Source organism: Mobula birostris, chromosome 4, assembly GCF_030028105.1.
Source record: "Mobula birostris isolate sMobBir1 chromosome 4, sMobBir1.hap1, whole genome shotgun sequence".
NCBI classification, from domain to species: Eukaryota; Metazoa; Chordata; class Chondrichthyes; order Myliobatiformes; family Myliobatidae; genus Mobula; species Mobula birostris.
This window is the reverse complement of record NC_092373.1, coordinates 158,693,676-158,716,213: the sequence shown is the minus strand read 5'-3', so window position 1 is coordinate 158,716,213 and position 22,538 is coordinate 158,693,676. Positions and strand designations below refer to the sequence as shown.

At 40.5% G+C, this 22,538-nt stretch overlaps 2 protein-coding genes across 2 annotated transcripts in view; both read right to left on the bottom strand.

Annotated features, from left to right (window-relative positions):
• The window catches only part of LOC140196056 (uncharacterized), a 50,093-nt gene that overhangs the window by 12,468 nt on the left and 15,087 nt on the right, over positions 1-22,538 (bottom strand). The window contains exons 2-9 of the mRNA XM_072254763.1: positions 20,199-20,372; positions 18,614-18,846; positions 13,885-14,101; positions 9,424-9,497; positions 8,190-8,272; positions 7,666-7,748; positions 5,848-5,946; positions 2,125-2,247 (exon numbers count right to left, since the gene is read on the bottom strand). Coding sequence (XP_072110864.1) covers positions 2,125-2,247; positions 5,848-5,946; positions 7,666-7,748; positions 8,190-8,272; positions 9,424-9,497; positions 13,885-14,101; positions 18,614-18,666 — 732 coding nt within the window. The 5' untranslated portion in view covers positions 18,667-18,846; positions 20,199-20,372. The remainder of the gene's footprint in view (positions 1-2,124; positions 2,248-5,847; positions 5,947-7,665; positions 7,749-8,189; positions 8,273-9,423; positions 9,498-13,884; positions 14,102-18,613; positions 18,847-20,198; positions 20,373-22,538) is intronic.
• The window catches only part of LOC140197081 (uncharacterized), a 71,465-nt gene continuing 67,997 nt past the window's right edge, over positions 19,071-22,538 (bottom strand). Inside the window, exons 9-10 of the mRNA XM_072256998.1 lie at positions 20,199-20,372; positions 19,071-19,121 (exon numbers count right to left, since the gene is read on the bottom strand). Coding sequence (XP_072113099.1) covers positions 19,071-19,121; positions 20,199-20,372 — 225 coding nt within the window. The remainder of the gene's footprint in view (positions 19,122-20,198; positions 20,373-22,538) is intronic.

The following is a 22,538-nucleotide window of genomic DNA, read 5'->3' as shown; positions in this document are numbered from 1 at the left end:
CAGTAAGATTACGCCCTACATAATTAAATCAATGCAGTAAAAAGAAAAAACAGAATGCAGAATACAGTTTTGTGGCTACAGAGAAAGTGCAGTATAGGTGGACAAATAAAACGGAAGGGCAGTGATAAGGTACATTGGGAGATCAAAAGTTCATTTTTAGTGTACAAGAGTCTGTTAATAGCAGGATAGAAGCTGTCATTGAGTCTGGTGGCATATGTTGGCAAACTTTTGTATCTTCTGCATGATAGAAGAGGGAAGAAGAGAGAATAACCACACTGGGAGGAGTCCTTCTTTATTGAGGCAGCAGGAAATGTAGACAAAGTCAACATTGGTTTGCATGATGGACTGGCCTGAGCTAAGAATTTTTTGCAGCCTTGGACAGAGCAATTGTTGATGCATCCAGATGGGACACTTTCTATGATGCATCTATAAAACAGTCGTGGCAAGAACTTAAAATATAGAACCCATGAATCTATCCACAGCTCCTTAAATGGAAATGTGGAGGTCAGTCAAAAAAGGCCCAACAATATTAAAGCATTTTGTTCTTTAGAGCTGCAGGAATGAAGCAATCTCATCTTCACTCACGAACCACTGAGGAGAGCATGTTCAGCTGCTCTCATCTTGTTCCCACACTTAGCCCTGAGCCTTGGCATAGACCAGAATTCTTAAAGTCCTGACAAGTGAGATGAGAGACAGGAATAGATTGATGACCACAGTCTGTCAGATTTATTCTGATGTGGTCCTTGGACAATTATACTTGGTCCTCTGCCTCTTTGTTCTGATGCACTGTTGCTGAGACCTCGCCCAGCTTAGGGAAATAAACCTCCCTGCCTCATGCTGTTTTTGTGGCCACTGAAGTCTCTTTTATGATCAACATGTCTTTAGACACTGTACAATGGTTTGCCAGATACCTTTGCGGATATTGCAAGAATCCAGAACTAAATATGAAGCACTGCACTGGATAACTGAGGGGAAAACTCCTCAGGCACAACACATACAAGAACCCATCCTCTGTAGGTCAAGCTGTCACCCTCCTCTTACACTGGTGATTACAGCTCATGAATTTTTCACTTGCCAGTAACAATGGTGAGCATAAAACAACTGGACAGTTCTATCATTGTTTAATAAACATTTCAATACAGTCCAATAGTGTTTCTAGGGAAGGAAATCTGCTCGCCTTACACATTCTGGCTTATTTGTGACTAAATGTGTGCAATATGCTTACTCATAATTATTAAAAATAACTTCAGATTCAGAATCAGGTTCATTATCACTGGCAAATATTGTGAATTTTGTTGTGAATATGTTGTTTTACAGCAGCAGTATAGTGCCAAGACATAAAATACAAAGATAATGTAATAGTGAGGCAGTGTTCACCAGTTTAGAAATCTGATGGTGGATGGGAAGAAGCTGTCCTTAAAACATTGAGTGTGAGTGTTCAGGATCCTGTACCTCCTCCCTGTTAGTAGTAAGGGGAAGATGGTGAAGGTCTTTAACGATGGATGTCACCTGCTGAGGCTAGAAACCCTCTGCAGCTTTTTTGCAATCCTATACATTGGAAGCTGCATACCAGGCTGTGATGTAACCAGTCAGAATGCTCTTCACAACACATCTGTAGAAATTTGCAAGAATCTTTGGTGACATACCCAATTTCCTCAAACTCCGAATGAAGTAGAGCCACTGGTGTGTCTTTTTTATGATTGCAGTAATGTGTTGGACCCAAGATAGATCTTCTGAAATGTTGACACCCAAGAACTTGCTCACATTTTCCACTTCTGACCCCTCAAAAATGACTGGTGCATATTCCGAATTTCCCCTCCTGAAGTTTTCAATCAATTCCTTAGTCTTGATGATATTGAGTGTGAGGTTGTTGCTGTGACACCACTCAACTATCTGATCTACCTCAATCCTGTACACCACCTCATCACCAGCTAAGGTTCTGCCATTAACAGTGGTATGCATAAATTTTATCCTGTGAAAGCGGATAAAAGAAAGTTATTCAAAGGTGTACATTGTTCTCACAGTATTGTCACACCGTCATTTTGAAATACAGATCAATATGAGTTAATTATTTCAGATAATTGGCGAGGTCCAATATGCAAATTTATAATGTAGCTTACTGACCTTAATTAACCACAGCCGGTTTATCCATTCTGCAGATAAGGTGTCTTCAGGACAATCTGTGCTTTGTGAAAGTGTCTGATAAGCCTTTCTGAAGTGGTGAAGTTCAATGATCAGAACAGTGAGCTGTTGAGTAATATAGAAAGTATCACATTGTTTCTCCTTATGGCCTTAACACATTGACAATGAGCTACTACCATTTTAGACAAGTGGTTAAGGCGTCAGTCTAATGATCTGAAGGTCGCCAGTTCGAGCCTCAGCTGAGGCAGCGTATTGTGTCCTTGAGCAAGGCACTTAATCACACATTGCTCTGCGATGACACTGGTGCCAACCCGTATCGGCCCTAGTGCCCTTCCCTTGGATAACATCGGTGGCATGGAGAGGGGAGACTTGCAGCATGGGCAACTGCCGGTCTTCCAACCTTGCCCAGGCCTGCACCCTGGAAACCTTCCAAGGTGCAAACCCATGGTCTCACGAGAGTAACGGATGCCTAACTACCATTTTAGACAAGAACAGATTGATGCCATGACCATGCTGGCCAACCAATGTTGTTGATGAGACAAATCTGCACGTCTACATTGAAGTGCCACAAAAGCCATTCTTCCAACCAAGTGCAAACTGTGGGTGAGGAGATTGCCAACAGGGGCAGTGTGAGGCCCATGCAATATTAATTTCTGAATCCCTGGTCATCTCTGCATGATAGGCAAGATATTACATCTAATCAATGGGCTGGTACAGAAACTTGGAGAACAGGAGGTTACTGGCGGGGAGCAAAGGATGGTTTCTGGGAAAAGATGGTTGAAACCTCACAGGCAAGTGGTTGAGGTAGGTGTGTGGGTGCGGTTGCACAGGAAGTAGGTAGAAGGGAAGGGAAGCCTCACCCATTTTTAACCCTCACTCCTTGACATGCAAGTTCTTCAGATCTGTCTTCTGCATGGAGGAAGTGGGAATAGCATCAAGACAAGAAGTGGAGCTGGGCAGAAGCATTATTCCACAGGCAATGAAAAAGATTAGTCCTTATTGCTGGGAGAGTTGCAAAAACAGTGCTGGCCTGGGGGAAACATGTGACTTGGAGTTGAAGATGCCAGGCATGATAAAGTCAGTGAAGTAATCCAGACCTCTTCTGGATACACTGCTGCCTGATATCAGGTTGGTACAGAGTCTGCCCAGTCAGTTGGCTTCTACATTATGGTAATTCCTTAATGAAAGATCTATGCCACCGCCTGACAGTCTTCAAGCTTAGACTTGAAATTCAATTACATAATCTGTCATTTCATCAAATGAAAATTAATTTTGTTTTTTCCACAATGAAACATGTTACATTTGTGCAGAGCAAGAACTACAACTGAGTAGTATAATTAAATGTTTTTATTGAGTCATGTTTGTAACAGTGCACACTGGGCAACTTACAATATGGGAGGGACAAATCAGGCCCACTGAGATGAAAGACATGCCAGCTCGAAAGCCCGCACCCAGAATAGAGAGAGCCCTTCTTGCGAAGGAGGCCCAATTGATTTACTGTGCTATTGAGCAGCCACATATATTGTTGCCAATTTGAACAATCAATCTGATATGGTACATCCCTCCCCCATGGATGGGAACTGTAGAGAAAGGGAGTAAGTGAGTTAAACCAAGAAAAATGATGAAAATGTCCACCCTGCTTGGTACTGGTCAACTGGCTAGTGCACCATTGTGGACGGCTGCAGGGAGGCAGCTTCCCCCTCTGTGCCTTCCTGTTTATCTAATATTGAGGGCAGTGGGCTGTGAATCTCCACTTCTCTTGATGAAACATCCACTGGTTCATCTGCGGAGGACTCTCCAATGACTTCCCTAAGCCCCTCATCAGTTCACTGGTGGATATGATCCAAATGTTGCCTAACAATTCGCCTGTCTGTCAGCTCAGGCTCTGCTACTTGACTGACAATCCTGAACGTCCGCTGGCAGTCAGTCTTCTTCCTGCAGGATGCATGCATAGAGCTTGTTTCTGGCCACCAAACATTTGCAGCATGGTGTGCATATCGCATTTTGTTTTAGGCTCCCTTGCTTGCTGCAGATTTGCTCCTGTACCGCTGGCTGCATCATATCTACTCTCTAGTTGGTCAAGTTCTTCTTCCCACCCTTTCACTAATCACTGTGTTGCCATCACCTCATTATCCCTACTCTCCTGGAACTCCACCCTAGCACCAAATCCCCAACTGGTACCTCTAACACTACATTATTTACCATTCTGGTCTCGCATTGCTTATCCCTGCCAGTCCCTGAAAGCCAACTTCCATTCGATTGTCCATCACTCCATTTCCCACTCCCTTTCCTAACTACCAGTCCCCAGATCTATTTCAAATGTCACAGTGTCCATAATAATCCTTCAGAACATTCGGCTTCCCACAGCCACCCCAGTCCACACCCACTAAATACTCGCCTTCAAAAATGGTCCCCAAAGCTCTGGTCCTGTGCCAATGAGTATATCCCATTTTTATACAACAATTCCACTAGTATGGAAGATAAGGGAATAGAGTTATAGTGTCATACAGCACAGAAACAGGCCCATTGGCCTAACTGGAGCACACCAAACAAGATGCCTTTCCAATCCATATACCCCTCCAACAGTTTTTTTAGCATCATTATTGTACCTGCCTCAACCACTTCCTCTGATGGCTCATTCCATATACTGACTACATTCTGTGTAGAGAAGTTGCCTTTCAAAACCACATCAAATCTTAACCCTTTCAGCTAAAAGCTATGACCTCTAGTTCTTTATTTCCCAACACTGGGTTAAAAGGCAAAGTGCATTCACCTTATCTATGACCATCATGATTTTATACACCTCTAAAAGATTACCTCTCGGACTCCAACACTCCAAGGAAAAAAGTCGTTGCCTGAACAACCTTTCCTTGTAACTCAAGTCCATTAAGATCTGGCAATATCCTTGGAAATCTTTTATGCATTCTTTTCCAGTTTAATAACATCTTTTCCATAGTAGAGTGACCAAAACTGAACATGATATTCTAATTGCTACCTCGCCAGCGTCTTGTGCAACTGCAACATAAGATCCCAACATCTATACTCAGTGCCCTGACTGACTGAGGTCAGCATGCCAAAAGCCTTCTCCACCATCCCGTCTATCTCTGATTCCACTTTCAGGAAACTATGTATCTGAACTCCAAGCTCCCTCTGTGGGTACTTAGTCTCTTCCTAGATCCCACTTTTATTTGCAAGGATATTAGGATGAGAAAAGTTCTCTTTGTGCAAAAGCAGATGAGAGATCTTCCAAAATGGCTGATGTGTGATTCTGAACTTCAGAAGGACATCTAGCATAAATCCTAAGGAGCCACAGTAGCACAGCGATTAGTGCAAGGCTATTACAGCTTGGGATGTTGGAATTCAGAGTTACGTTCTAGCATCCTCTCTTAGAAACTTTGTATGTTCTTCCATGTGCACGTGAATTTCCTCCGGGTGCTCCAGTTTCCTCCCACAATCCAAAGACATACTGGTTAGTAGGTTACTTTGTCATTTTAAGTTGTCCTGTAGTTAGGCTAGGGTTAAGTTGACGAGTTGCTAGGCAGCGGCTTGGTGGACCAGAAGGGTCTGTCCTGCACTGTATTTCTAAATAAACAAACAAATAAATAAATATATCCCCCCCTCCCTCCAAAAAAAGCAAATAGTTACTCCCTTTATACTTCAGTGATGACATGCTAATCAGCACTTGCCAGCATCTGACACTCGTACCTGGTTGGCCTTTATCTGGTTCTCATGCCTGAGGTCAATGTTTTTGCTCAGAAGATGTAAAAGTTGCTTTCTGTTCCGTTCATTGGATAGTTCAAGGCCCTATGTACAATACGAAAATGAAAGCTGTAATTAAATTTGACATTCAAATATGCTATATCTGGAGGTGGAATTTTCTCTTCTTATTCTTTTGCATATTGTTAAACCTGAGCATTCCAAGTATGAGAAGGTTCATTATTTCTTCACAGGATGTGAGCTGTGCTTAATTGCCTATCCATGTCTTACTGCCTGACTTGGTTGGCTGATCCAAAGGGTACTTGAGTTTTAAAGACATGTGTGTGGTCTGGGTTTACAAATAGACCAGACTGCATAAAGATGGTGTATTTCCCTTCATAAAGTTTATTAATGAAACAAACATTTATTGAGAACCACTCCTACTGAAACCAGCTTTTTTAGACTAGTTTTTTAATTACTTGAATTTAAGTCATCTAGATAAGGTAAGATTTGAACTTACATCACCACGTCAAGTAGCTTAATCATTCTGACATTCACATGTATTTGGTAGAATTACTTGAGACTTCATTAAAGTTGCCTGCCAATTTTGGGGGTCCGATATCATCTTGATCATAGCAAGATTTTCTGATCCATTCTGACACATCCCTATGGCATTATGTTTGACTGGGTCCATAGAAATGTTCTGAGATAGCCAATACGCCTTAATTATGTCTCCTTATTGCTAAGTTGTCCTTCGTGTAAAATGTTGGGGCAGAAGTGAGTGTAGTTTTGATTACTAAGGAGAAGGAGCTTGAGAAGCTGAAAGGTCTGAAAGTACATAAGTTGCCTGGACCAAATGGACAGGTTTCTGAAAGAGGCAGCTGAAGAGATTGTGGAAGCATTAAGTAGTGATCTTTCAAGAATCACTTGATTCTGGAATGGGTCCAGAGGACTGGAAAATTGCAAATGCCACTGCAGAGACTGGAAATTATGGGCTAGTAGGCCTGACTTCAGTGATTGGTTAGATATTGGGAGTCCATTATTAAGGATGAGGTTTCAGCGTGGTTTCCTTAAGGGGATATCTAGCCTGACAAATCTGTTGGAATTCTTTGAGGAAACAATTGACAGGATAGACAAAAGTAGAGTCAATGGATGTTATTTACTTGGATTTTCAGAAGGCCTTTGACAAGGTGCCACACATGAGGCTGCTTAACAAGGTAGTATTACAGGTAAGATACTAGCAAGGAGAGAAGATTTTCTGACTGGCAGGAGGCAAAGAGGCAGAATCTGGTTGGCTGCCTGTGACTAGTGTTTTTTTGCAGGGGTTGCTGTTGGCACCACTTCTTTTTACGTTATATGTCAATGATTTGGATGACAGAATTGATAGATTTGTGGCAAGTCTGCAGATGATACAAAAATAGGTAGAGGGGCTGGTAGTGTTGAGGAAGCAGGGAGGATCTCATTGAAACCTATCAAATACAGATAGAGTGGATGTGGAGAGGATGCTTCCTGTGGTGGGGGAGTCTAGGACCAGAGGGCAAATCTCAAGATAGAGGGACATCCATTTAGAACAGAGATGAGAAGGAATTTCTTTAGCCAGAGGGTGTTGAATCTGTGGAATTCATTGCACAGATGGCTGTGGAGGCCAAGTCATTGTGTGTATTTAAAGTGGAGGATGATAGGTTCTTGATTAGTCAGAGCATCAAAGATTACAGGGAGAAAGAGGAGAACAGGATTGAGAGGGATAATAAATCTGCCACGAAGCGGACTCTTAGCCAAATGGTTAAATTCTACTCCGATGTCGTATGGTCTTATGTATTATCTCACCTTGGCTTCAGCTGTCTGCTTTCTCAACTTGCACAATATCTGGTCTATATCATTCTCCAGTTTCAGATTTAGCTTCATAAAATCTAGAAACATAAAATTAGTTTAATATTTACTTGGAAATAACTCCAGTGTTAATGGACCATCTCAATACTCAGATATTGTTGAGGCAAACCCACACCATCAATTAGAAAGTTATAGGCATTGAGTACTGTGATTATGATGATACATTATTGTGGCCAAGGTTTGTAAGATTAGTCTTTAACTGCAGCTTTTTTAATGAAGCACATTAAACACATTAAATATCACAGCATTTTAAAAATTCATCAAAACTGAACAAATGATAAAGTTGAAATTATCATTGTAAAATATAACCATAGTTTCAGCTTATTGCTTCCTGAATTTTTTTTTCATGACAAATAGATAGAATGGACATAGCAGCATCCAATGTGCTTCTGAAAATTTTGTCAATGAAAATGCCCATCTGAAAAAAGAATCTGAACTAATTGTCAATCAGTAAATTATACCTTCTATTTTTTCCAAAAGTTCTTCAACTTGCGGGTTTATGTTGTTCCGAGTGTTGATCAGATCTGTATCTGGTTGTTGTAACCTATTATTTAAACGGAAGAAGTGCGTTTCATTAATAGGATAAAAACATTATTTTAGCATGCATGTTAATGTTTCAAGTAATGATGGTGGTAAGTCAACCCCAGGTAATCAAAAGTTCAAATAAATTTTATTATCAAAGTACATGTATGTCACCATTTAGAGCCCTCAGATTCATTTTCTTGTGGGCATACTCAACAAATCCATAATAGAATAATCAACATAATAGAATCAATTAAAGTTCACACCAACTCGGCGTTGGGTGTGTATGTGAATTGCTTTAATTTTATGAAACACTTTTATCAACCACTGTTGTACAGAAAAGCAATCACTGTGCATTCCTCACAGAAGTGCACCTCTGGGTCACATGCTGGCATTGAAACATAGAAATCTACAGCACAATACAGGCCCTTCGGCCCACAATGTTGTGTCGACCATGTAACCTACTTTAGAAACTGCCTAGAATTTCCCTATCACATAGCCCTCTATTTTCTAAGCTCTATTTACCTATCTTAAAAGATCCTATTGTATCCGCCTCTACCACTTTTGCTGGCAGTGCATTCCACACAGCCAACACTCTCTGTGTGGAAAAACTTACCCCTGACATCCCCCTGGCACTCAGGGAACCTTTGACCTTCCCTTCATTTGGTAACAATGGAAGCAACTAAAGTGAGAGAGTGGAAATTCATGCATTGCCAAATCCAACACAGGTAGATTACTATATCCCCTATTTAGTATTATGTATAACAGGACATATTTCCATAATTCACAATTTAGAAGCCAACATCAAAAGGTGGCTTGGATTTTCTTTTGAATGTGAGTCCACGTTCCTCTGTGTTTATTTCAGAAATTTACTTTAGCTAAAGCAATCAGAAAAATAAAAAGGCTACTTCCATATCATGGAACAGTTGGTCATCAGAAGAAAGGATTTCCTGGTATCCTAGTTCTTTGGTATCCTTTAGCGATGGAAACCTATGAAAGCTTTCAGTATCTCTCTCTGAAGGTGCTTAGGAAGCCATTTTGATATCTCACCACCCACTTCTCAAGAAAACAAGGGGAGGATAATAAGTGGGTTGTTAATATTCAGAAAAATAACTTACTGTTGTACTTTAATCTTTATAACAAAGCTGTAAGAAAAAGGTTTAGTCTGTTTACCCTTCATCTGAATATCTCAAATCTTTCCATGCTTTCCCATTTTCTTGCTGATCTTGATGGAAAATTATGATATTCTGCAAAGAGAAGTAAAATAGTGAAAAAAAATTGACTGGGACAGCAAGCACAAATGGTGCAAAGAATGTGTATAATGTGGGCACAGTGGACCCAAACGTATTCACTTCTCACCAGCAGTTCTACGTAGAGCTGCCAATGATGTGGTCTTTGTAAAGCAGCTCTTTGCTGTCTGCACAATGGAATTCAGCGATCAGACATTAATGCAGGACATCTCCTGCTCAACCACTCTGCTCACTAGAAACGCCAGCAATAAAACAGAAATATACCAAAGTGAAGGACAGAATGCACTTCACACTTAACCCCTTCACTTTATATGTAGGTCATGGCTGATGGAAGTTGTGCAACACCATTCATTTGAATGGTGTTACCTATATTGAATTAAAAGGAATATTGAGGGAAATGGCTTATTTATTTTTCTTTATCCTGATGATTTAAATTAATTTCTGGTGCTTTAAGATGTTAACAAATAAATGTTATTTTTATTTTTTAATAATTGCTAATTAATATTGTAAAAGGCCTTTAACAGAAGTGAGCTATCAATAATGTTGTATCCAACTGTTTAATTGTTATTTTCTTCTCATACTAATGGAGGGTGCAATAGTTTGATCTAAAACCAGTGTATTATGCCTAAACAATGGGGACTACAATGGGACATGGAGGATTTGGCTAGTGTAGACTGGGAATGGTTGAGGAACAGTGAAAGACTTTCAAATAGTTGTTTCACAGTGCTCAACAAAAGCATATTCCAGTTAAAAGCAAGGACAGTGAGGGTGGGGAAAGCCAGCCTTGGATGACTAAGGAAATAAAAGAAGGCATCAAACTAAAAGCTTGTGCATACAAAGTTGCCAAGAATAGTGGGAAACTGGAAGATTGGGAAAACTTTAAAAAGCAACAAAGAACCATGAAGCAAGCAATAAAGAAAGGAATTATGAAAATATAAAAATGGATATTTATAATTATATAAAGCGAAAAAGGGTGGCTGAAGTGAACGTAGGTTTCTTGGAGGATGAGAAGGGGGGAAATGATATTGGGTAATGAGGAAATGTCCAAGGCTTTGAGTGATTATTTTGCGTCGGTCTTCATGGTGGAAGACACGTCTAATATACCAAAGAGAGATGTTATGGATGCATTTGGAGGTGAGGACCTCGATACAATAGCTATCACTAAAGAGGTAGTGCTGAGCAAACTTGTGGGCCTGAAGACAGATATGTCCCCTGGGCCCAGGGTACTGAAAGAAATGGCAGAGTTATAGTCGAGACTTTGGTGATAATTCACCAAAATCCTCTGGAATCTTGGAAGGTCCTTGCGGATTAGAAAATGGTGAATGTCACCCACTATTAAAAAAAAGGACATAGGCAAAAGGTAGGTAACTATAGGCCAGTTAGTTTAACATCTGTAGTTGGGAAAATGCTTGAAACTATCATTAAAGAAGAAATATGGAGGCATTTGGAAAGAAATCGATCCGTCAAGTAGACGCAGCATGGATTCAGCAAAGGCAGGTTCTGTTCAACAAACTTACTGGAGTTCTTTGAGAATATAACAAGCACAGTAGGTAGAGAGGAACATATGGATTATTATTTACTTGGATTTCTAGAAGGTGTTCGATAAGGTGCCGCATGAAAGACCTATCTATAAGATGAGGATGCATAGAGTTAGGGGTGATGTATTGGCACAAATAGAGGATTGGTTAACTAATAGAAAGCAGAGAGTTGGGATACGTGGGTGTTACTCTGGTTGGCAATCAGTGGTGAGCAGTGTGCCGCAGGGGTTGGTGCTGGGCCCACAACTGTTCACGATACAGTATACATGAACAATCTGGAAGAGGGGACCAAGTGTAGTGTATCTACGTTTGTAAGTTTATTCATGATTCTAAATTGAATGGAAAAGCAAATTGTGCAGAAGATATGGAGAGTCTGCAGAGAAATATAGATAGGTTAAGTGAGTAGCAGGGGTCTGGTGGATGGAGTACCAAGTTGGTAAGTGCGAGGTCATACACTTTGGAAGGAAAAATGAAAGAGCAGATTATTATTTAAATGGTAAAAAATTGCAGCATGCTGCTGTGCAGAGAAACTTGGGAGTGCTTGTGCATGAATCACAAAAGATTGGTTTGATTTGCAGGTGCAGCTGGTTATCAAGAAGGCTAATGGAATGATGGCCTTCATTGCTAGAAGGATTGAATTTAAGAGCAGGGAGGTCATGCTGCAACTGTACAGGGTACTGGCGAGGCCATGCCTGGAGTACTGAATGCACTTCTGATCTCCTTATTTGAGGAAGGATATACTGGCTTTGGAGGTGGTGCAGAGGAGGTTCACCAGGTTAATTCCAGAGACGTGGGGGTTAGACTATGAGGAGAGATTGAATCGCCTGGGACTGTACTCGCTGGAATTCAGAAGAATGAGAGGAGATCTTAGAGAAACATATAAAATTATGAAAGGGATATATAAGACAGAAGCAGTCAAGTTGTTTCCACTGGTAGTTGAGAGAACTAGGCGACAGAGCCTCAAGATTTGCGGGAGTAGATTTAGGATGATGATGAGGAGGAACTGCTTTTTCCAGAGAGTGGTGAATCTGTGGAATTCTCTGCCCAATGAAGCAGTGGAGGCTGGCTCAGTAAATATATTTAAGACAAGGTTGGATAGATTTTTGCATAGTAGGGCAATTAAGGGTTATGGCAAAAAGGTAGGTGGAGATGAGTCCATGGCCAGGTCAGCCATGATCTTATTGAATGGTGGAGCAGACGCAATGGGCCAGATGGCCTAATCCTGCTCCTATTTCTTGTGTTCTTATGTTCTTTGCAGCTTAACAATTAATAATCTGTTTGTATTTTAAGTAGTACATGTATGTTATTAGCATTTTATTATGCTTCCTAGAGGCCACAATATGTTAAGTGTATTCTCCTAGTGGTTATATTGGTATGATTCTGGAAGCTTCTCTCGGTGCTGCATTATTTGATAAGAATTGAATAAGAATTACTTCATTGGTTGACTCTTATCTACAAATTTGAATGGAATTTCCCTTATCTGTGGGTATAAAAGAGCTGCAGCGAGAGGTCAGTGCCATCTTAGTTTCTTAGCTTTGTGGTCTCGTCCTTTACTTAGTAGACCTCTATCACTGCTTGTTTCAATTTCTCTTTGTTCTGTTAACACTTAACAAAACGATCGTGAAGCAACAAGTTTTAAGCCTTTTCCTGACTTCTGAATGAACATTCAATTAAAACATTAGAATCCAACAACAGACTGTCAAGGACAGGGCCTCACACATCTGCAATTAATATCTAGTCAGTATTCACAGGCTGCATTGCTTCTCAGCAGGAACCTTCAGGAGAGGGTCCGGGTTCAAACATGGCACTGTTAACCTAGCTATTGTTTTCCTGAACTGACTGGGACTTAAACAGGCTACAAGTAGCACTTTAAGTAATAGTAAGTAATCCCAGGGGAATTTACAGGTAAAGATTTAAAAGAGTTATTTTCGTGCCTGATATTTTTGGCCTATTTTGGGCATTGGGCTCCCTACAGTATTGTGAGATGCCCCTGATTATTGGATGGCTGCTGCTCTTTTTTTGCCACAAGCATGGGACCGATTGTACCTTGCCTGGGATTTGGCATATACACAATGATTCGATTCAGTAGTGGCAGGACATTGCTATTACAGCCCCTCAGACAGAGCTGTGTAATGTTTAGATTTCAGTTTTCTGCCATAATTGCTTCAACCAACAATAATCTTACTTCCTTAGAAAGCAAAAGTAAGCAGGATATATAATGAGTTGTTAACTCATATTATGGGCAGTAACCTTGCAAAGAAGTCTCCCTGCCCCTACTAAAAGTGACTTCCCAGTATCTAAATAATACATTACAGAGCATAAATGTATTTAATATGACGAATTCCAGCACTGACAATGCAGTATTGATTCTCTAAAAGTATTGCACTGATACATAAATGTCATATGTAAAATCTAAGAATGCATAATTAATATCTAAATGTTTAACTACTTTGCTGACGAGGCATCATTGGTGATGTATCCATTGAACAACCAATTCTGCTTTCAGTATTGCTGGTGTACAGGTTTTGTTGTTACGAAGCATGGTGTCCCTTTACCTCCTGAATATAATAAAAAAAATTGTTGCTCGATAGTAATATCAATGACATTATCATTCTAATAATGGCATGCACCCGCTGTTTTTTTTCTGCATAGCAGTGTTTACTGAAATATGCCAGGCTTTCAAATGCCGGTAAATAAGCCGGTTTAACATTTTGGGCGCATCGTCTGCTGCAGTATTGTAAATCAGAAAGAGAGAGTTTTCTTTGACATTAAATTAACCTTGGAGCTCTAATAAAGACCATTCCTTGTTTTTGTTTTTATGTTCACAAACATTCTCCTCCTCTTACCCCCAGTTGTTGCTCTGTTTCCATGTCAGTCCCCTGCAGCTCTGTTCCAGTGGCCTTGATGGAGGTACTGACCGCGCTCACCTCCTCCTTAACATCACCCATTTGTTCCCATTCATTAATGTACACATCATCCTTAGTTGATTCTCCTTTCCTTGGAAGAAATTTACACTGAGGACATGATTTGGAGGGCATATTGTGGAGGTCTGTTGCTGACACCCTGTGGATTGAAATATTAAATATCATCATTAAGGGTTGGACAAGGCTATGGAGGGAACGTCTTATCAGCCTATCATACATATTAAGATATCCTGGTGAGCTATTAATGATTTCTTGGTACGTGTCAGCTTTGGGCAAACACTCACCGGCTAAACTTATTAAATCTTTTAGATTATGGCAAACAAAGCACGAATAACATCTTCCACTTTGGCAGAATTTAAGATTCAAGATCTTGAATCAAATTATTGTACATTGTGACAACTAATACCAACTTTACTTTAAGTATGTTTTTCTGCATTGCAAAATGGCTGGAGATTTCTTCTTTTAATCAGAGAAACGCAAGATACCACTGTGCCTGGAGATTCATCCCTAGTTAATGTGAATCAGAATTAGAATCAGAATCAATTTTAATATCACTGGTATAAGAGTTCATGGATTCATTGTTCATTCAGAAATCTGATGGTGGAGGAGAAGAAGCTGTTCTCGAGATGTCGAGTGTGTGTGGTTTCAAGCTCCTGCACCTCCTTCTTGAATGGTAGCAATGAGATGGGTGCAAACTCTCCATGGTATACCTGTAGAAATTTGTGAGTGTCTTTGGTGAAATGCCAATTTTCCCCAAACTCCCAATGAAGTATAGCCACTGTCATGCCTTCTTTGTAATTGCATCAACATACTGGGTGCAGGATAGATCTTCAGAGATGTTGATAGCCTGCAACTTGAAATTGCTTACTCTTTCCCTGCTGATCTCTTCCTGACGACTGGTGTGTATTCTCTTGCCTTTCCCTTCCTGAAGTCCACAATTAATTCCTTGGTCTTACTGACATTGAGTGCAAGGTTGTTGCAACACCACTCAACCAGCTGATCTACCTCACTCCTGTATGCCTCCTCATCACCATCTAAAATTTTGCCAACAGTAGTTGTGTTGTTGGCAAATTTATAGATGGAGTTTGAGCTGTGCCTAACCACACAGTCATAGCTGTAGACAGAGTAGAGCACTGGGCTAAGCACACATTCTTGAGGTGTGCCAGTGTGATTGTCAGCAAGAAGGATATGTTATTTTTGATTCGTACAGACTGTGGTCTCCTGGTGAGTAAGTCAAGGATCCAGTTGCAGATGGAGGTGCTGAGGCCCAGGTTTTGGAGCTTGTCGATTAGAACTGAGGATATGATTGTGTTGAAGGCTGAGCTCTAATCAAGAAACAGCAGCCTGATGTAGGTATTACTATTGTCCAGGTGATCCAAGATCAAGTGAGATTACATCTGCTGTCAACCTATGCGGAGCATGAATATACCATGTAGTAGTGGCTGCACTTCATAGTCCACTTTCAAAACTTAGCTTCATTACCCACCTGTGGAATTTGTGCTTCTGTCCATGGATGGAGTGTATGAGCTACTTCAGCTCCTATCCTGGCAAAATCCCATCAGGAAGTAATGGCTCCTGCCATTTTATTCTACTCTTAAGCTATAAATTACTGTGCAAAAATATCCTCTTGGAAAGTAGTTGACGTCAGGTAAATCCCCTCATTTCTTTTTTTTTGTTTCAAATATAGCAAGGTGGTTATATCAATAATCACCAGTACTAATAGTGTTCTGCAGATCCATACACTACAGAGGAATATCACCTGGCATTTAGAGATTGCTTATGGCAATCTTGTTTACTCCTTTCTTCAAAGTCATTAACTTGTGGAAGTCAGGCATGAGAAAATAGCAAAATGTATTGTAATGGAAGATTAACAAATTAACAATGAATCTTTACCTTCCTTCAGTGGTAAATTTTAATTTTGTTGATTGACAGCATGGTAATCAGCTCAAAATTCAAAATTCAAATTAACTTTATTATCAAAGTACATATATATCACCATATATTACCCTGAGATTAATTTTCTGGCAGACATTCACAGTAAAACGAAGTAGTAAAATAATCAGTGAAAAACTACACTCAAAGACTGACAAGCAACCAATTTGCAAAAGGCAAACTGAAAATACAAAAAAAAATGAATAAACAAAGAAATAATACTGAGAACATGAGTTCTGGAGTCCTTGAAAGTGAGTGCATAGGTTGTGTAGAATGATCTGTTCAGTGTTGAGGTAAGTGAAGTTATCCACATTGGTTCAGAAGCCCGATGGTCGAAGGGTAATAACTGTTCCTGAACCTGGTGTTGTCAAAACAATTTAAATTTTATACTTTATACTTTATTGTCACCAAACAATTGATACTAGAATGTACAATCATCACAGCGATATTTGATTCTGCGCTTCCCGCTCCCTGGATTACAAATCGATAGTAAATATTAAAAATTTAATTATAAATCATAAATAGAAAATAGAAAAATGGAAAGTAAGGTGGTGCAAAAACCCCCCCGGATATTTGGAGGGTATGGCCCAGATCCATGTCAGGATCCATTCAGCAGTCTTATCACAGTTGGAAAGAAGCTGCTCCCAAATCTGACCATACGAGTCTTCAAGTTCCTGAGCCTTCTCCCGGAGGGAAGAGGGACGAAAATTGTGTTGGCTGGGTGGGTCGTGTCCTTGACTATCCTGGCAGCACTGCTCCGACAGCGTGCGGTGTAAAGTGAGTCCAAGTGATTGGTTTGTGTGATGTGCTGCGCCATGTTCACGATCTTCTGCAGCTTCTTCCTGTCTTGGACAGGACAACTTCCATACCAGGTTGTGATGCACCCTAGAAGAATGCTTTCTACAGTGCATCTATAAAAATTAGTGAGGGTTTTAGGGAACAGGCTAAATTTCTTTAGTTTTCTCAGGAATTAAAGGTGCTGGTGGGTCTTCTTGGCAGTGGACTCTGCTTGGTTGGACCAAGTCAGTTCATTTGTGATATTGACCCCGAGGAACTTAAAGCTTTTGACCTGTTCCACTTGTGCACCACTGATGTAAATTGGGTCGTGCAGTCTGCTAATCCTTCTGAAGTCAACAACCAATTTCTTCATCTTGCTGACGTTGAGGGATAGGTTATTGTCTTCGCACCATGCCACCAGGTTCTTAATTTCCTCTCTGTTCTCAAACTCATCGTTACCCGAGATACGGCCTACAATTGTTGTGTCATCAGCAAACTTATATATTGAGTTCGATAGAAACTTGGCTACACAAGCATGGGTGTACAGTGAGTACAGCAGGGGTCTGAGTACACAGCCTTGTGGGGCACTGGTGCTCAGAGTGATTATAGAGGAGAGTTTGTCCCCTATTTTTACAGTCTAGGTCCTGTCTGTGAGGAAGTTGAAGATCCAGCTGCAGATCTGAGTGCTAAGGCCCAAGTTCTGGAGCTTAGGAATCAGTTTATTTGGAATGATGGTATTAAAGGCAGAGCTGTAGTCAATGAAAAGGAGCCTTATGTATGTGTCTTTATTCTCCAGGTGTTCTAAGGAGAAATGTAGGACCAGAGAGATGGCATCTGCCATTGACCTGCTGTTCTGATTGGCGAATTGCAAAGCGTGGAGGTTGACCGGTATGCTGTGGTTGATGTGTGCCATGAACAATCGCTCGAAGCACTTCATAGCAATTGATGTCATAGCCACAGGTCGATAGTCATTCAGGCATGCCACCTTGCTCTTCTTTGGCACTGGGATTATCGTTGCCTTCTTAAAACACGAGGGAATCTTAGACTCAAGCAAGGAGCAGTTGAAGATGTCAGCAAACGCTCCAGTTACCTCGCTTGAACAGGCCCAGAGAACCTGTCCCGGGACGCAATCTGGGCCCATCGCCTTCCTTGGATTCATCTTCAGGAAGGCCCTTCTAACATCCTCCTCGGTGACGCTGAATCTCGATGCCACCAGGTCCGGTTCATCCGGAGGGAGCGGGACGCTCCATTGGTGGACATCCGCAGCAGCCGGAAGTGAGGCCTCCAGCGTCGACCTCAGAAATCGAGGTAAATTTAAATGTAAATTGAGGTAAATTTACCTCAAGTTTAAGAGGTAAAATTGAGACTGTTAGAAATAGGAACACTGTTGGTGAATTTGAGTCCTATTATATCTGAGCTAGTTTACAAATAATGCTATCTACTTGAATCCTATGTCACCTATATTTTTTTATTTTATGGAAATACATTGTGGAACAAGTCCTTCAGGCCCAACAAGCGACATTGCACAGCAACCAGCCTATTCAACCCTAGCCTAATCACAGGACAATTCACAATAACCAATTAACCTACTAACCAGTATGTCTTTGGATTGTGGGAGGAAACCAGAGCACCCAAAAGAAGCCCATACAAACTTTCTCACAGAGGATGCCAAAGCTGAACTCTGATGCCATGAGCTGTTATAGCAACATGCTAACTGCTATGGTGTCCCCTTTAAATACAGCCTTTTATATTTTTCCATTCAAACACTTTCCTAATTCCTTTTAAATGGTGCTCCCTGTTTTATAAGCCATTTGTTTAAGTTATTGCTTTGTTTCAAGTACATAAGTCTGTGGAAAATAACTTCTGTCATCCCCTTTCCTTCCTTTAATTATAATGCTGAATCTTGTTACCATTCATGAAACAAAAAATGAAACAAAATTACCTGCCGTCAAATTGATTCAGTAACAAGGAATCACTGCATCTGTGACACTTCATTCCTTTCAGTGTTTCCACTAACAGCTCTTTCTCATTAGATATCTGCTGCTGTTCAGATTCTAGTGTCTTCAGCTGAGAGGATAAAGTTGTCTTTTCACTCTGCAAGTTTACAATTTGTTGTTCCAAAGCCTGCAAACTTTGTTTCAGTCTTGTTATCTCCCACAGAAGGCTTTCATTTATCTGTGGTATAGGAAATAAAAGCACGTCTTCACATGTTTCTGAAAACAACATCAACTAATGTGACACCATCTCACCATGGTTACTATGCATTGTAGATACCGTGAAGAGATATTATCTGGTACTGCTATAATACCCATTGGCTTTCCATCAAAAAGGAGATTTGAAATTTGGCTGATTTTAATCATTGCTTTGTCTAGGCATTGTCAGAAGTATTGACAACTTAACTAGGGGATAAAACAGGAGTCAATTGTATAATGTACATTTGCAGAAGCCGCCTGCAAAAATGGAATTGAGATTCAGGTAGATTTTGACATGATGTGATCATCAAAATCACAGTGGCAAATTAGTAATCCAGTTTACATCTGTTCGAATTTTTAGGTTAATCTCATCACTTAATCAGGATGGAAGCTCACTTTCATGACTGCCAATCCAATTCAAAGTTCAACAAGCTCCTAACTCACCAGTTTGCAAACAGTAAGAGCATATAACTACACTTGCATTAACTTGCCTTGTGCATCATGCTGCATAACATAAATCACTTCTATATTACACAAGCCTTTGTGATTCAGAATATGATAAACAATGTTCCAGAAGGTTTTATACTGAGGAAGAAAGACTGAAGTGAGGAATGCAGAAGTTATCAAAAAACATCCTCATCCATATACTGAAAACAATGCAACGATAAATAACTGGATTACTCTCAGTCCTATCAAGATGATTCATATCAGACTAAATTGAACAAAGCAGAACCGACTCATGTGCCTGCGTGTCAGTAAATGATTCAGTAACATCATTCAAACCTCATGAATGGAAGCAGCACTAATTACTAACTCATTTGCCTGTGCACCAATGAAGTTCAATGACCTCATCATAACAGGCAAGATACACCATGAAACATTGAAAGAAGGGCAGGTCACTTTGTATGCTGAGTACATATTTCCATTCAATTAGAGATCCATCTTGTCTCTATTTACCCACCATTTGCTGTGTACTTGCCCTACAACAATCTGTTGGCCTCAGTTATGACTCAGTATCCAGTTAGTTATAGAGGAAATATTCTCTGATTTCCAGCTGCATTTCTCATGTTCTGCACAATTTCTGTACCACAGGCGAATTCTCTAAACACTTCACAAGACTGACACTAACACATGCCTTTCTTTATTGCAGGAAAGTCACTGGAGAAGGCTGAACCATTCATTGTATCTAGAAGAGATAGGCTGAAATCTAAAATAGGTTTTAAATCATTTTTCCACTCTTTAGTACTGTGTTACATAGCTTCAATGTTCATTCTTTGGTAATCTAGAATAGTTCTAACCAGTTAGGTAGAATAAATGACATCCAGATATTCTTACATTTCGATTTGCGGTTAATTGCAGTTCTGACTCCAGGCATTGTTTCTTCAGACCATAGCTCTCACATTTAGTTTGGAATAGCTGAGTGTGTAGATCTGACACTTGGTTCTCCAATGATGCTTTCCCATTCTCAGCACCTACAAGGCAAGATGCCAGTTCACGGAGGTTCTCTTCCTGGAAAAAAATCAGAGAGCAAGGTACAGAGCCAAAGATTTTTGCAGCAGGGAAATGAGCCCTTTGACCTAACTGGTCCAAGATGCCCAGGTGAGCCAGTCCTTTCTTTTGTGTGTGTGCCCACGTGCGTGTGAGTCTGTGCGTGTGCATCTACATGTCCCTGCGTGCGTCTGTGATGATGTCTTTTTCATGGCTTTTACAAGGCGCGGAGCGAGAGAGAGACTGTGTGGCGCACCACTCCTCACACAGACATTTTTCGCAGTATTTTCCCTTTATTGTACGAGGTCGAGTTGCGACCTTGACACTCAACCCGGCACAGATGGAAAGCGTACTCGAGGGCAGACCCGACTAGTTTCCAACCTGGGTCTGGCGCCGATATCATTGCGCCACCAGCCAGCCCCAGGTGAGCCAGTCCTATTTGCCTGTGTTTGGCCCATATCCCTCTGAACCTTTCTATCTATGTGCCTATTCTAGTAGCATTTAGCATTTAAATTTTGTGAAGGTATAGGCTCAACTGCTCATTGCATATTTGGACTGTGTATTTATCTACAGAATGCTGAAAGTAAGATTATTTTTATGTTCTAAGTAGTAAGCTTCTTTTGTTCTTCTTAGTGAACATCTGGACAAGATTTTCTTCAACATGAACAGTGGAAACACTCCTGACTTTAAGATAAAGCAAATTACAAAATGAATAAACACAATGCTAAAAGTTAAAGAGCAAAGATTATATTGTAAATTACGGAAAAGGAAATTGCAGGAAGTAATTTGTCCTTTTCAATAATCTATTGCACAGGAAATTTTCATCTGATCCATGCCCAAAGATCAGATAGAATATTCGAACATGACTCCATCATCAACAAATACAAAACAAGTTACTTTACATTTAAATCCATTTGTAGCGACCTGGATTTTGCAACCAGAGAAGTGGCAGCATGCACCACTATTCCAAAAGACCATCAGACCATAACACATAGGAGCAGAATTAGGCCATTTGGCCCATCGAGACTGCTCCACCATTCTATAATGGCTGATTCATTATCTGTCTCAACACCATCCTCCTGTCTGCTCACATTAACCTTTGACACCCTGACTCATTAAGAACCCATCAAGCTCCACTCTAAATATACCCAATGACTTGGCCTCCATAGCTGTCAGTGGTAATGAATTCCACAGATTCACCAACCTCTGGCTAAAGAAATTTGCTCTAATTTCTATTCTAAATGGACGTCCCTCTATTCTGAGGCTGTGGCAGCTGATTCTAGACTCCCTCATGATGGGAAATATCCTCTCCACATCCACCCTACCTCAGCCTTTCAATATTTGATAGGTTTCAATGAGGTTCCACCCCCTCCTCATTATTTTAAACTCCAGTGAGTTCAGGCCCAGAGCCCTTAAATGCTCCTCATACATTAACCCTTTCATTCCCAGAATCATTCTCGCGAACCTCATCTGGACCCTCTCCAATGCTAGCGCATCTTTTCTTATATAAGGGGCCCAAAACTGCTCACAATAGTGCAAGTGTTGTTGGACCAATACCTTATAATATCTCAGCATTACACTCTTGCTTTTATATTCTAGTCCTCTTCAAATGAATGCTAACTTTAAATTTGCGACTGACTCAACTTGCAAGTTAACCTTCAGGGAATCCTGCACGTGGACTCCCAGTTCCCTTTGCACCTCTGATTTTTTAATTTTCTCCCTGCTTAGAAAATTTCTTTTACCAAATTGCATGACCATACACTTCCTTACGTTGTGTTCCATCTGCTACTCCTTTGCCCATTCTCCTAATCTGTCTAAATTCATCTGCAGACTCCCTCTTCCTTAATCTACCTGCCCCTCCACCTATCTTCAGATCATCTTGCCTCTCTTTTACCCTTTATATAATCTGAGAAAAATTTTCGTGTCCTCTCTTTTATTATTGGCCACCTTACCTTCATATTTCAACTTTTTTCTTTTTATGGTTTTATTAGTTGTCTTCTGTTTGTTTTGAAAAGGTTCCAAATTGTCTAGAATCCCACTAATTTTGCAACATTATGCTGTCCTCTCTTTTGCTTTTATGCTGTCTTACTTCCCTTGTCAGCCAAGGTTGTGTCATCCTCCCTTTAGAATACTGCTTCTTTGGATGAATCTACCCTTTTGCCTTCCAAATTGCTCCCAAAAACTTGA